This window comes from Tachyglossus aculeatus, chromosome 13, assembly GCF_015852505.1.
Source record: "Tachyglossus aculeatus isolate mTacAcu1 chromosome 13, mTacAcu1.pri, whole genome shotgun sequence".
NCBI lineage: Eukaryota > Metazoa > Chordata > Mammalia > Monotremata > Tachyglossidae > Tachyglossus > Tachyglossus aculeatus.
Window position 1 is genome coordinate 19,974,104 of NC_052078.1, and position 15,579 is coordinate 19,989,682.

The 15,579-nt window shown below is 49.7% G+C and overlaps 1 protein-coding gene across 13 annotated transcripts in view; it reads right to left on the reverse strand.

Annotated features, from left to right (window-relative positions):
* Positions 1-203: 203 nt before the first annotated feature.
* Positions 204-15,579, reverse strand: part of KIAA1217 (KIAA1217 ortholog) — a 323,485-nt gene continuing 308,109 nt past the window's right edge. For 5 of the 13 annotated variants that reach the window (XM_038755764.1, XM_038755757.1, XM_038755762.1 and 2 more), the window contains 8 exons: positions 12,358-12,518; positions 11,186-11,353; positions 7,935-8,057; positions 5,043-5,078; positions 4,809-4,886; positions 3,103-4,692; positions 2,489-2,611; positions 204-1,710 (listed from right to left, as the gene is read on the reverse strand). In XM_038755764.1, the coding sequence (XP_038611692.1) occupies positions 1,219-1,710; positions 2,489-2,611; positions 3,103-4,692; positions 4,809-4,886; positions 5,043-5,078; positions 7,935-8,057; positions 11,186-11,353; positions 12,358-12,518 (2,771 nt within the window). In that variant the 3' untranslated portion in view covers positions 204-1,218. Of the gene's footprint in view, positions 1,711-2,185; positions 2,612-3,102; positions 4,693-4,808; positions 4,887-5,042; positions 5,079-7,934; positions 8,058-11,185; positions 11,354-12,357; positions 12,519-15,579 lie in introns of those variants that run through there. The other 8 variants (XM_038755758.1, XM_038755760.1, XM_038755761.1 and 5 more) reach the window with 7 other exon arrangements.

The window sequence follows — 15,579 nt, forward strand, 5'->3', positions numbered from 1 at the left end:
AGGTCAAGCTGGTTCCCTTACCTTGATTTGGTTGGTAATTTCAAATGCGCTACTCCAGCCCAGCTCTTTTGCTGGATGAATGAGATGTGTGTGTTAAAATGTTGGATTCACATACCTGAAACTGGGTATAAGGAAAAGTGGGGGCATGTTTCAACTCTGCCCTGTTTGGATAGAAAGCTTGCGTTAGTGAGAAAATACAAAGATACGGGCATGCAGCACTTTATTTAGTTTCGAAAAGTTCTCCGCGTATAGTTCTGTATATTACATTAGTGTTATACAAAAAAAAAGGCTATTTACAAAAACACCCGAGGTGCACACTTGTTCAGAGAGCCACCTTTTCCCCTTAGCCCCACAAGGTTTTTAAAGCATGCATAGAAATGAACTTTGGTGTGTTGAAACTATTTTGCCCTGCCACATACAGTATTTATTTTCATAGATACTTTTACATATATATACACACACACACACACACACACAAAATTTTGCCAGTATACAGAAGTGTACATTTTAAAATCCACATTGCAAATACAGTGTGGCCTACATGAGGCCTCAGGAAAACCAGCTTGAACGAGGGGGCTCGGTTCAGCAAAGAAAACGACTAGCAAATGTCAGAGAAATACATCTTATCCAATCGGCAACTCATTACCTATAATCCTAATGGTCGTGCCCTAGGCGACGTCCCTTCTAAAACCGAGTGACCGTGTAGAAGCCGCGGGCCCAGTCAGTACGCTAGTTTAAATGTACATTACTGTAGTATCAAAATGTTTTGGCAAAATGACCTTGAAAGGAAGTGAAGTTCTGACAAAAATAGAAATCTGTAACAAGCTAAACAGAAGGAAATCTTTCCATTACAGTTTTGCGTCACCACACTCAAGTCTTCTCTGTTCCCGACGAGGGCCCTCTTAATGAAAAATATTTCTATACAAAACACCTGAAAATTCTGGCCCCTACGGATTCTTCACGCGTGACCCACCTCCACATACACACATCTCTCAACACACACTCTTCAGGTCCTCACCAGGTGCGGCCCGCAGAGAGGCACAACGTGCTCCGGGCAACTCTGACAGAAATGATGTTTTTACAAGACGGCTTTACTCAAATCTAGGAATCCCCTATTTAACACACTCCCCCTGCACAACAGCGTATCAGGCAGATCACTAAACCTAAGTAAGCCACGGAGAAACCTGCCCCCGAAGGGACCGAGGCGGCCTTTTTTTTTTAAGAGCTCTCCTTTGCCGTGGATTTGCTTGCGCTCCCGTTCTGTGCCTTGTAGTTGGTGAAGCTCGGTGTGTGGAGGGTCCGGATGCTCTTCACACCTTGAGGATTCAGTGAGATGGGAGAGGCAGGGGACGGGGGGGAGGAGGTGGAGGAAGGAGGGGATGGTCGCCCATTTTGAGTCTGGAGGGGGAAGGCGAGGTGGTGACCTTTCCCCGGGTGAGCCGGGCTCTGAAACTTCAAGGAGCCGTTAGAGACCGAGGGGATGAGGGAAGAAGAGTAAGCGGCGCGGCCTGCGGCGGGGCTGAGAACGTTAGCGGGAGGAATGGACGATTTAGCGTGTGGCGGGGGGAGAGGGCTAGAGCCGCCGTCGCTAGAAGCGGGCAAGGGACTGCTTTTCCCAGAGCTGGGAGAAAAGGCTGGAATCTTAGAAGCAGGAAGGGGAGGGGACGTGGTCTTACAGTCCCCACCAGCTTTCTTAGCACTTCCATTAGCCTGCAAACGAAGATGTTAGGAGACAGTCTGTCAGAAAGCCGGTCACACGGCAAACTAAAAAAAAAGAAACAACAAAAAAAAAAGGGGGGGGGGGGGTGGCGAGACCTGCTGGGAAAATAGCCCTTCGCAAAACGAACCGTTCAGGACCTGAGCTAAGTCTTGCAGCGCCTGGACCTGGTAGCCATCCCCAAAGTGGACACCACAAGGAAAGACAAGGAAGCAGCGGGGCTTGTGAGGGAGAGAGAGAGGAGAGAGAGGTGACATCGATCCAAACGCCCCGGACTCTACGGTGGCCATGCTTCTTGGTTATTACGAGGATGGAGACGTTTTGATGGAGAGTTAATGAGCTTCTAAGGCAATGCATTAAACACAGACGTTAGTATCGACAACGCTGGAAAGTGACCGCACCTTGCCGGTCTCTCCTAGCCTGATGACACCCGTCTTCGACCCCCCCTGCCCCCCGCCGCCGCCCCGCCTCAGTTGTTACAGTCGCCACAGAAAAACGAGAGGTCGGACGCCTTGCAGCACAACTGCAAAACTGGAGTCCCAAAGGTAAAGGATGTTTTATTGTGAGCATGCACAAGCGTGATGAAAGTTGAACAAAGATCATTAGACTTTTACTTTCATGCCCCCACCCCCACCCCGCCAGCCCAGGATGTCTCCTCTGACCCCAGTTTTACAGAGAAAAACACAGGTTATTTGGTATCGACTAAGTCACCGACTTGCATCTCAACGGCATTAAGTGTCCGTCCAAAGAGCGGGGTCAGGGTAAGACTACCTGGCGATATTGGCGCGGATCCTGGAGCTTGGGCTGTTTGGCTGGCTTGTCCAAGCTTCCGGGTCTGGTCTTTGAGCTCATGGGGACCGGCATCCGGCTCGTCGGTGGCGTCCCTGCGGAGCCCTGCGGGGAGGGAGTGGCGGGAGGGAAAACTGATCAATGAGCCCAGCGGCGACGGGCGGAGGGCGTCTCCCGCCACGGGTGGACCAGCCTGCCGCCAGAAGCCGGAGGAGCCCTACATGCAGGACGGGCCCGAGAGGGGGGGGCTTCCTGAGGCCCGCCACGAGGGTTAATGCAAGAATCAACCAGAGAAAACTACTGATCCAATGGAATTTAATGTGAGTAGAAAAGAAACCATTTCACACGGCAAATCGCAGACACTCTCCCTTCCCTGACGCCCCGCCCTGCCCATCACCAGTCAGCAGCAGAGATCGAAACAGAATCAACTAGCTGTTAGCCACCTAGGTCGGAAGGGTGGGGGGTGGTCGGACGGACACAAGACAAGTCACCCGAGAGAAAGCCAATCAACCAAAAGGCACCCCTCGCTACCGGTGATTAGGGGAGATTTAGAAAGCGGCTACCGGACCTTTCCTTCTCTCGTCACACTAAGGTACCTTACGTGAAGATGAAGGTATTGGTGGGGGGGATTCAAGAACGGCACTAGTTTCTTCGGCGACCGCTAAGGCCCTGGAGGAGGACTCTGGCTCTAGGGGGGACGCGCACGGGTGACAGCCTCTAGCGGAAGGGCCCAGGGAGTCAGACACGGTTTTCGGGCTCATTTCACTGATGGTATTTTCCAGCTGTTTGATGGTTTGCTCCAGGCTGTCCAGCGTCCTGTACGTGTTCTTCCGAATCTCGTCCGTTCTGGACGCCGGGGCCAGACCCTCCGGGTTGGAGGTATCCGGCCTCCCGCTCGGCTGCCTGGGCACCTCTTCCGGTTGGGACCTGGAAATCTCAAACCTTTTCGCTTCCTTGTGTTGTTTCAGAGTCCCGTCCTCTTCCTCTTCCTCGTACACCACCACCTGTAAGGTCTTCTTCCCCGTCTTTGTTCCCGTCCGGATGGCCTGGGTTAAGGCAGCCAGCTGCTTCTTAGGGAACTTGAACTTAAATTTTTTCTTTGCACTTCCAAACTGGTCATCGAACTGGTCAGGCTTGCCTTCCGCGTTTGGAGGGTAAACCTGGCCGTCTCTGGTAGAGTCTGTTTTGCTAACTTCGGGGCCCCGGGGGATTCTGCTTTCTGCTGAAGCCGGGTGAGAGAGCAGTTTGCTCCGGGGCTGCTTCCCGGGCCTGGTGCTTCCCGAGTAACCCGAAGCCGTCCTTTTACTCGGCGTCTCATGCTCCCTCTGCCGCGCAAGGGGCTCTTCACTGTCCTCCTCCTCTTCCTCCTCCTCTTCCTCAATCTTCTCCTCTGTCATCATTCTCTCCAGCTCCTCATCGCACTCCTCAAATATGGTGGAAAGCCTCTTATAAGCGGATCGGATGTCCATCGGCTCATCGAAGATGATGATGACGGGCTTCTTGTCCAAGCAGACGACCGGGTCCTCGCTCTCCAGTCCCCCTGGTTGGGGGGTCGCTTCTTTCTTGGCGTCAATGTTCACAGTCTGGACGTCTCCTCCCTGTCTGCTCACAATGTCTCGAACTTCGCCGCTCGAGAGAACCTGGACCGCGGTTTTGGTAATCATGAAAGCGATGTTGTCTGACGGGAGACTTTCCTCCGTCGGGGAACTCGCCGTGGAGTCGGCCTCCTCGGTAGCATTTAAGGGAGTGGTTCTGCCTCCTTTCGGCCTCAGGACAACCTGCCCGTAGTCGACTGAGGCCACGTCGTGGTCGTGGGGCGATTTGGAAGCCTTCGGGATCTCCTGGGTCCGTGGCTCCGTTGGCCTAGAGGCCGGGCTGCATTTAGCCAGGTTTTCAAGTCCGGGTTGACTGATCTCCTTCATCTTTCCATAACTTGTCTTTTGCTGCTCCGCTTCCACCACTGGAGAGGGCTGCCCGGGGCTCACCCCGTCTTCCGCTGCACCGATTCCCGAGAGACTTGCGTTGACTGTGGACCTGCCTTTCTGTAAAGAGGCTTTATTCTCTCTAAGCAAACTCTTATTGATATCGGCATTTTCCCTTTCTGCAGTATTCTCTTCGGGTTCACTCTCCCTCTTGTCTTTAGAGCCGTTACTAACTTTTAGGGGTCCCGGAGAAACACCACCGACCTGAGGAGGAGGGGGAGAACAAAAATCACACCAATGAATCAGAAATGGATCTGCGAAGAAAAAGATGGTTAATTCTTCTGCACCACATCAAGCAAAGCACAGACCTCGGAACTCACCATTCTGAATTCCACTGGGGAGTCACTTTCACGAGCGACCTCTGATTTCTGTGCGTCTTCGTGGAGAATTTCCCAGTTCTGGTAGAACAGTGTAGGACATGTTACTCCACAAAACTGTGCCTGCCACCCAGTTCGGACTATAACTAAAATATCTTTTTAACTATTTTTCCAAAACATGCTGGCAAGCAGACTGACAACACATCATTGAAAACAAAGCCTGCAGCCGTATTTTACCTTGATTTGCTTTGTTCTCCAACTTCCAAAAATGCCCTGTTTTTTGCACAAGATGGAAATCTGAATTAGCAAAATATTGCTTCTCTTTCAAATGGGGCAGGAAGGAGTCAGGTGCTATTTGAGAGAGGCAAGCAGGCCATCCCAGGGAGCCGGCCCTGACTGAGGGAGTCTTAAATGACGACGTTTGGCGTGGTGAGACCTACCCGTTCCTTCAGCCTTGCCCCGTCTCCTTTTCCAAAAAGGGATCTGGGAAAGAGTTCCTCGGAGTGGGATTTGAAACTGACAGCCTTTAATCATTTGGAGCAGCCTTATTCTTCACAGTGTTTTTACTGGAGGAAAATCAGAATTGGACCTCCCATTACCTGAAGATTGCCGTCTGCCCCTCCAGGCGTCCTGTTTAAAGCTGGACCAGCTAAAGCCTTAACTGTCCCTCTAGTTAACCCATCGTGGACTGCTCATCCTTGTCAAGAGACAAAGTGGCCTCAAAACAATTAAAACGGCTGAGCCCAAATCGGTGGCGTCGGCCCACATCTCCAAATTGCAAACTTGGATTTAAGGATTCCAAATTAGTGGGTCTTCTCCACCCCGTAACTGGGATGAATCTGCTGACTCCTTTGTCTTGTTAAATGGAGAAGAGTCCGCATTATCGCAACCTAGGATGAGTTAACTAAGAATTCAACTCAGAAAGATTTAGGCTCCATTGGAGTAGGCCTGGCATTTGCATTAGGCTGTTACTTGGAGCTAAAGCTCTGCTAGATTTGCTGCTGGGAAAAGGGAAAATATCTGTCCCTTCGATTAAACCTAGTGGTTACTGTCCGCGTCTTTTCCCCCTGCCAGAGACGACAAGGTGGCCTGATGTTTACGGTAGGAGTGGAACGGGTGAGGAAAGCACAATCCAGGATCCATCATTCCAAGCCATTCCAAGGTAAAACCCAAAACACACTGAACCACGGCGTCGCAACCTGTGACCCGACCCGGTTCTAGATCTAGATTCTGCAGGGATGGGTGGCAAAATGATTCAAAGACACAGTAGACACAAATGCAAGCTACCGCTCTAGCCGCTCTAGATTAATTGCACAAAACTGCTACATTCAATGAAAGACGCATTAGCTTTCGGTGCACAGCCCCCAAAAGCAAATGCTGTCTCCTTGGCGGTCCCGACAGCCCTACTGAACTAGTCACTGCTAACACTCACAAACTAAAGGAGGGAACCAGAGAGTGCATCCCTGCCCTAAGGGGGTGACTGCTTTGATCCGTGGCTTGCCTTTTTGTAAAAAAACAATTCCTAGGCGTTTCTTTGGGAGAAAAATTGAGAGACTGGTTTTAGGATGCATTATGTGGGCAATGTGAGCTATTTTCAGAGAAAGAGTGTGCGCTATACCAGTCTGGCACCAAAGCAGCTAGCCCCAGGGCCTGTAGTAATAATAATAATGATGTTTGTTAAGCACTTACTATGTGCCAGGCACTGTACTATGCACTGGGGTAGATACAAGAAAATCAAGTAGTACATAGTCCCTGTCCCATTTGGGGCTCACAGTCTCTAAGCACAAAGGTAGACACAAGGTACACAAGGTAATCAGCTTATTCTGCGTGGGGCCCAGTCTTAATCCCCATTTTACAGATGAGGTAACTGAGGCACAGAGAAGTTAAGTGGTTTGCCCAAAATCATACAGCTGATAAGTGGCGGAGCCGGGATTAGAACCCACGTCTTCTGACTCCCAAGCCCATGCTCTTTCCATTAAACCACACTGTTTATGAAAGCATTTCCCCACATCTCTCACTTTATCCATCCTTTCACAAGAGGGTAGAGTCAAGCTTGAAACAAGTGAATTGATTTGCCCTTGTGGAACTAATGTCCTGTTTTTGAACCCAGGGATATAAGCATAAATTTGCAGTGGCTTTTCTAGCTCCTTGCAACTATTCCACCACCAGTAGAGAACCGTGAGTCTTCAAGGGAAGACTGAAAATTGAAGTCTTGTCTACTGGCAACCATAACCCTCCTGGAGTCAACTCCAACACAGAAAAACCACCCCTAGGCTTCAATCCCAGCCCAGCAGCATATAGGTAAATCCCTTTCCACTCCCGTAGAGAGATTTCGACATTTGATTTTGCTCTGGTATATCTATTGTCTTTTTCTTATCTGTAACACAAAGCGATGTTGAAACCTTTCTACAGGAATGAAAAGTGATTGATCTTGGTATAACCACTGCATGACTTTTGCCTCAGCCTGTGTGTCACTTAAAAAGATATATGTATTCATTCACATGAGTGCATGCAAGACTGCATGGTACCTGCTTGCTTGCAGATGGCCGCTACTGAGGCTAGAAGACCATCTAGTTTCAATTAAGAACTGTTTGTCCTCCACCTTAACTTGGTAATTTTGGAGACAAAATGCAATCCCTATTTCCTTCGCTTCTGGGTGGTCACCTCTACCTTTGAGATCTTCACCCTCCCTCCTTCTCCCACAGCACTTCTGGGCATAACTTTAAATTCAGTTGCTTCCCTTCCTTGTGATTTTAGTGCCTAACTACCCTCTTATACTCTCCCAAGATCTTGGCAAAGTACCCTGCACTCAGTAAGCACTCAATAATTATGACCGATTGAGGACACGGTCATTTTCTTTTAGGGTTTAAGTGCCCGACACCCTGTGGGCCCCAAAGAGAGCAGACAGACAGAACACCACCAGATATGTTGTGTAGACAAACATATCTGGCCCTCCAGCAGCCTCAGGCAGGTCTCTTTGTGCAGAAATGAACCTCTCTCTCGCCCGGACGGCAAAAGGATAGAGGGAGGGAGGAGGGAAGATGCAGGAGAGCCGAGTTAGTGTAAAAGCAAGGAAAGAAGGTTATTTATGCCAACACCCTGGGGCACGTGAGCAGTCGCTACCATTACCTTCTTTTCCTTGGGATGTATTAAAGCCACGGGCCTGCTAGAGTCTTTAACGGGGCTGTCTGTTCGGGACTGCTCAACATGACTTTTTGAATTTACATCCATGAAAGAGCACTTCTGGAAAGCCTGAGGAATTAAAACACTGCAGGTTAGCAGGCATCTTAACTGGGGCTGGTCTGCAAACCCCTAGGAGAGAAGACATACGTGCCCCAAGTGTCTTGGACCTCTGAGTAAGGGAGCAGATGGACAGTTGGCAGGGAATGTGTCTGTTTATTGTTAATTGGACTATCCCCAGCACTTAGTACAGTGCTTTGCACACAGTGAACACTCAATAAATACAATTGAATGAATGAAATTTGCGTAGACCACGTAGAAATCTGGATTTTTGGCCAAAGGGAGATGGGCCTCTTTTAGTCTCAGTTGCGCAAACAAGTTCTGCCTAGAAGAGGTTGGGGGTCCGGTCAGTGGGATAATGGAGGCAGTGGGGTTTGCTGGAAACGGCATGGGTTCTCGTCCTAGCCATCCCCCATCCCACCCTCCAGCCCCCAGCTGGCCATATGACCTTGGCCAAGTCACTCCACCTTGTAATCATGAATAGGTCCGAAGATCAAATGTCTCCTTTTAATAATAATAATGATGGCATTTATTAAGCACTTACTACATGCAAAGCACTATTCTAAGCACTGGGGAGGTTACAAGGTGATCAGGTTGCCCCAGGGGGGCTCACAGTCTTAATCCCCATTTTCCAGATGAGGTAACTGAGGCCCAGAGAAGTTAAGTGACTTGCCCAAAGTCACACAGCTGACAACTGGCAGAGCTGGGATTTGAACCCATGACCTCTGACTCCAAAGCCCGGGCTCTTCCCACCAAGCCACGCTGCTTTTCTTGTAGGTCAGTCCAAAGCTAAACAAGCGCAAACATTAAAGACAAACAGCTTTTGAAACCACTCTAAGATTGGGCTGGAAGGCAAAAACAATCATTTTTTTCCATCAGAAAACCTTGAAATTGTTCTCTTCCCTTATAAAAGCATTTTACTTCCTGAGTAAGGTGTGATGAAGTTCTCACCCCAAGAGGTGCCTTAGTGTTTGTAACCAGAGAGAGGGGGATAGAGCTCGGCCTGCCTCCAAAATGCCGGCTAGCTGCTGAGCTCCTGGCTGGCTCATCTGTGGACAGTCCCTCTGACTCGGGAGGTCAGCTCTTAACCAGATCAGCAGGCAAGAACCAAAGCCGTTGATGAAAACCCAACCAGAACAACCCCAGTCTCGCCACTAAGTTGCTGGCAAAGGCTAGGGCCATGATGAACCTCTCAAATCTAGCAGGAACTACTTGCCGCAGTATGGTGGAACTTTATTCCAACAAATGACCCAGGAACAATCTTTGGTTCATCTCTTAAATGAAAGAAAATGCCCCCCCCCCTTGACAAACCTTTCCTGCCCAACTGGGCTCTTGCCGCTGGGACTGCCTCTGAATCTCACCACAGATGACAAAAACCGAGAGTAAGCAAAAGAAGTACAGGAGTGACAGAGGGGAAGAGGAGGAGGAAAGGAGGGAAGGCCCCATATGTCACAGTCACACGGTGATGTCGACTCCACCTCTAAACAGCAGCAGGGAGACATTCTCTCAGCCTGGATTGAAGAGGGAGCCTACACAAGGGGCAGGGAGGGGGCAGCCATGGGTCTTCTCCCTCCTCACCTGGGAGGGTGCATGGCTCTTGAATGAAAAAGCCAACCGGACAGGGGAGGGCCAGAGCCGGGGGGTGGGGGCGGGACCAGAAGGGGCTTTGCCTCACCTGAGGCATTCGGGAAAGGGCACAGGAGGGATACCCAAGTCAAGTCTGCCTTAGGTTCAAGTTGCTGAAGGCCCCAGCTCTAATTTCATTAGCTCAGACGAGAAGTTTTCACAAGCACATAAGCTCTGCCTACGTAGCCTACTTCTTTCCAGTTTCTACGTGAAAGCCAAAATGTCTGAATGCTGCAGGGTGCCGGAACCCACGGTGAGACCAGGAATTTGTCTCGGCCCTGGCTCTCCGTGGGGGTCAGTGACCTAGGAGTGAGAGGACAACACTCTAGCCAGCCCAGACTCTGTCCCTGCTCATGGCATCAGGATAGTTGAACCCCCGCCCCCCCCCAAGAATCCCAGCACCCAGGCAAACCCCAGAGAGCGGATGCCGCCTCCACTGCTGGCCTGGGCCGTTGGCTTTTCCCTCTCCCATAGCTCCCCAACTTTCCTGGGACCTGCTTCTCTCTGGGGTCTGACTTTCCAGTGGCCAGCTTCTCTCTGTGCCCCTGCCGAAGAGGGATCTGCTAGAGCATGGATGGTCACTGGGGAGAAAGAAAATCGACCCTCTCCCTGGCTCTGCCCTGTATTTGTGGAGGGAGGGACTCATGGGAGAGACTTCACATCATTTCATCAAGGAGCGGGTGGTGGCTGTTTTGACCTCCCAGGACTGGGCTGGAAGAGGCGAGCTGAGCCCCACACATTGCCTCAGCCACTAAGGCCGCTGGCCCGGAGCCACCTTGCCCAACCCGGGGAGGACGGAAACGGATCCCAGAGCTTCACCTGGCTCTGACTGGAAAATAGAAGCCCACGGTGAAGGGTGCCTGGCAACTGGAAACTAAATTATCCTGTGTAAATTCACTTAAAAAAACAAACCAAAAAGAACAAATCGTCCAGCCCTGTGGCAAGGGCAGTGATAAACTACCGGCCTCAGGGGCATAAGGGTCGTGCGGACACAAGCCCTGAATCCCTGGTAGTAGTCTGTTTGTGGGAGCGACCACCCAGGTGAGCTAAAGGAATCAGAGAGTGACTGCATTCCTATATCCAGTTTATCAATGAAATGTAGTCCTTTTTTCAAGACAGTTTCCTGGCCACCGAGAGCCTGACCTAGTTCTTAACTCCAGGGAGAACTTGCAAGTGTCATGTGGGGCAGATCAGACAGGGACACCTAGAGCCATTCAGCTCCCTCAGTCTGGTCAGCACCACCCCATGGATGGACCCTTGAATATCCCAGCTCCTCTTAAAGGAGATGGGGCTCATCTCTCCCATCCCCTGCTCGGTTTCCTAATTAACCGGAATGCTGTGAAGAGAGAGCAGAGTGGATGCCTCTGGTGAGAACCAGCTTCATCCTGACCCCATCCCGCACAGTCTTCCCCACAAACTTCCTCCGATAAGGTTGGGGCTGGGCAGGACCTTCCCTAGGGCCACATCTATCCTCGGCTCTGCCCCCACACAACGTGAACTCTCTCAGGGCCTACCTGCAGCTCTGCCATGATCCGGTCCCCTTCCTCTTCCTCCTCCTCCTCATCCTTTGCAGAAGAGCCCGTGATAGGCGGGGCGGGCAGGGCCCGGGCTGATGCTTTCTCCTCCGTGGAGCATTTGCTGACTTTGGGCTGCGGAGCTTGACCTGTGTCTTCCTTGCTGTCCTGCAGGGGATTCAAGCCACAATCAATCAATCAATCGTATTTATTGAGCGCTTACTGTGGTGCAGAGCACTGTACTAAGCGCTTGGGAAGTACAAGTTAGCAACAGATACACTAGGAACAGATACGCTATCATTAAAGCTTCCTCATCGCGGGCCAGGAAGCCACCAAACTATCAGAAAAATGTCCTTCCCTGGCAGCCGCCGCCTGAGTGAACGTAAATCAAAAGCCACCATCGTCGTCTTCTGATTATAATGGTGGTACCGGTTGAACATTTACTTTGTGTCAAGCACTGCTGTAAGCACTGGAATAGATACAGGCTAATAAGGTTGGACGCAGTCCCTGTTCCAGATGGGGCTCACAGTGTCAATCCCCGTTTTACAGGTGAGGTCACTGAGGCACAGAGAAGTGAAGCGACTTGCCCGAAGTCACACAGCAGACAAGTAGCGGAGCCAGGATTAGAACCCAGATCTTCTGACTCCCAGGCCTGTGGTCTACCCACTAGGCCACATTGCTTTCTAGTCAACTACCCCCAACGCTTAGAACAGTGCTTGACACAGAGTAAACACTTAAGTACCATGATAATGGGAATCATCATCTTCCTGATGCAGGAGAAAGGCCTTGGGGATTTCATTCTGCTTTTGACCTAAAAGCAGCACCCGGCACAGCTAGGGCCAGGAAGAAACAGGCTCAGTTAACATCTTTCAGGGCCGAACTCTCCTAACCGCTTCAGCTGGTTTCAGACATCTGTAAAAGATGGGCTTTTTACCTGCTAATCTCAGGGTCCACATGAAGGGAACACCAAAGCAGCAGGAGATCGGCATTCTTACTGTCCAGTCACAAGTCCATTAACAGTGGCACTCGTAAAGGTGGGCCCCTGCCCAAACGGCATTGGTCACGAGTCCCGGGGGGACCCGTTCTGACCCTCTCTTTGCCTCAGGACTTTTCATGCTTCCAACCAGATATGGAAGGTGGCTTGAGAGTATCGAGGGCTTAAATCGGCAAACCTTAGCCACGATGGTCTCTTTCCTGACTGTGTACACCACGTCGCCTGATCTCGTGGTGGTCAGTCCCGATCCCGGCAGGTAGCTGCGACGTGGAGGCGGCGGCGGAGGTGGAGGGGGCGCCTTCCCTAGCTTATCGCACTCCTGTTCCGATTTACTCTCCTCTGGAAAACAATGAGGGATTGTAGAACGGTCACATCCGGGCAGCGTTGGTTTGGAAACACGGTCCTGGCTACATCGCTCATCCATGTTCTCCAAAATAATGTAGAGCTATAAAACTTCTCCAAATGGACAGCTCTCCCTTTCCCCAGCCATTGACGTATTTTCCTTAAGGAAATCAGCGTCTCCTCCAGTCCCCCAAGCTCACCCTGCCAGCACCTCAAGCCCAATGGGTCCAAACCTGGACTCCGTCTTACCTCCCAAAGCTTCTCCACCACTAAACTTTCTCATCACACAGTTGACACCACCTTCCTTATTGCCTCTCAGGTCCACTGACTTGGGTAATGACCCTCGACTTTAACCCCCATATTCCTTCTGTCACCGAATCCTGTCGGTTCTTCCTCCACATCATGTCCCGCTATTTACTGTCACTCCTTTCTCGCTACGCTCCAGCTCACGAATTTCACTCCTCTCCATCCAATTTACTCTCAGTAATGTCAGCATTGACCTATTGCTCAAGCGCTTCCTTAAGCCCGGAATTCCCTTCCCCTTTCATATCGGGCAGACCACTGCCCTCCTCAAATTCAAAGCCTTTCTGAAATCACATCTCCTCCAGCAGGCCTCCCCTGATTAATCTCCTCTTCAAATTCTACTTCCCCTTCCGATTGCCACTTCAGCACTTTGGACTCACACTCTCCATCACTGCAGTTATCTACGTATACTTACACTACTGCTTCCTCCCACTTGTACTTTATTTTGGTGTCTTTCTTCCCCTCTAGACTGTAAGTTCCTTGAGAGCGGGGATTGGCTCTTCTGTTGTGTCCAACAATAAGTGGTATTACTCTCCCATGTGATTAACACAGTATGCCATCTGGCCCATCGGTTGGGAAATAGTGCTGTAGCCCGTAACCCCAACTTGAAGTCCTCGAGGGTCGGTTACACTTTAGAGATCTTGGTGCTGAGCATTATAACTCAATTTAAATAGATCCCCGCCTTACCTCCTTCCCTTCCCCTTAGCACCTGTATATATGTATATATGTTTGCACGTATTTATTACTCTACTTATTTATTTTACTTGTACATATTTATTCTATTTATTTTATTTTGTTAATATGTTCTGTTTTGTTCTGTCTCCCCGTTCTAGACTGTGAGCCCACTGTTGGGTAGGGACCGTCTCTATATGTTGCCAACTTGTTCTTCCCAAGCGCTTAGTACAGTGCTCTGCACACAGTAAGCGCTCAATAAATACGAATGATTGATTGATTGATTGATTGTTTCAAGGCACATGCACTTCCAACTCGTATGAACGCGGCTGGGTTGAGTTCACTGAGGTGATCGATGACACTCTTAAAGATGCCCAAACTCCCCTCAAGCACTTCCTATTTTCTCTGGGCCACTTCCCAACCCTGGACTCCTCTATCATCATCATCATCAATCGTATTTATTGAGCGCTTACTATGTGCAGAGCACTGTACTAAGTGCTTGGGAAGTACAAATTGGCAACATATAGAGACAGTATAACAATATAAACAGCACTATTAAAATTCACAAACAGCACCACCCATCCAAAGAACATTAGGGACATTGTTTCCAGCTTCTCTCTAGTTCTGTTAACATGGGTGAAACCCAGCCCATAAACAAATCTCTTCCCCCATCAGCATGTTTTCATTTTCATTCTGGTTAAATCGGGGGGTGGGGGGAGACCACATTTGGTGCCCTAGAGCTTGGTGGAGGAGGGAAGGGAGAAGTCTTAACCCCTGACTCTCAAGTAGGAGAAGCAGCGTGGCTCAGTGGAAAGAGCCCGGGCTTTGGAGCAGAGATCATGGGTTCAAATCCCGGCTCTGCCAATTGTCAGCTGTGTGACTTTGGGCAAGTCACTTCTCTGTGCCTCAGTTACCTCATCTGTAAAATGGGGATTAAGACTGTGAGCCCCCCATGGGACAACCTGATCACCTTGTAACCCCCCCAGCACTTAGAACAGTGCTTTGCACATAGTAAGCACTTAATAAATGCCATTATTATTATTAAGTAGCTGTGCTAATACATGGCTCGATGGAAAGAGTACGGGCTTTGGAGTCAGAGGTCATGGGTTCAAATCCTGGCTTCGCCAATTGTCAGCTGTGTGACTTTGGGCAAGTCACTTAACTTCTCTGTTCCTCAGTTCCCTCATCTGTAAAATGCAGATTAAGACTGTGAGCCCCACGTGGGACAACCTGATCACCTTGTATCCCCCAGGGCTTAGAACAGTGCTTTGCACATAGTAAGTGCTTAACAAATACCATCATTTTTATTATTATTATTATTAATGAGGTTATGATTAGCATGGATAAATGAAATCAACAGATAATCCAAACAGCCTGAGTCAGCCAAAGGTCTCACAAATAGCCCAAATGAATTTCAACACTTTCCCCTTCAAGAATGCAGCCTCAGGCAAAAGGGCTAACAGTGAATTCTCCTCAGGGACCCCACAGCCCCACTGCCAGGATGATCCTTAACCCTAACAAAGGGATTCCAAAATCCTCTTTTCAAATGCAGAAGCTCTGGGTAATTTCAAGAGTCAACAACTAAGCAAAACCATTGGTTGAGAGACATTATGTCCTTCGCACACATTACAGATTACATTACAGATCCTGCCAACTCGTGGCTGAGCTAAGATAGTGGTAGATTTGTCATTCACACATGCAATTACATATTTTTATCCCTCAAACATACAGATGAGCTAAATCCACCCAAAAAGTGCTCCCTCTAAATACCTTCTGGACATCTTCCAGCCTTGTCATAATAATAATAACAATCATCATCATCATGGCATTTGTTAAGCGCTTACTACGTGCAAAGCACTGTTCTAAGCGCTGGGGGTTATACAATGTGATGAAGTTGTCCCACGTAGGGCTCACAGTCTTAATCCCCATTTTTACAGATGAGGTAACTGAGGCTCAGAGAAGTTAAGTGACTTGCCCAAGGTCACACAGCAGACTTGTGGTGGAGCCGGGATTCGGACACTAAGCACATGACATAACCTGAAATAATCAGCTGCAGCCAAAAGCCTGTGCTTTTGAGTGTCGT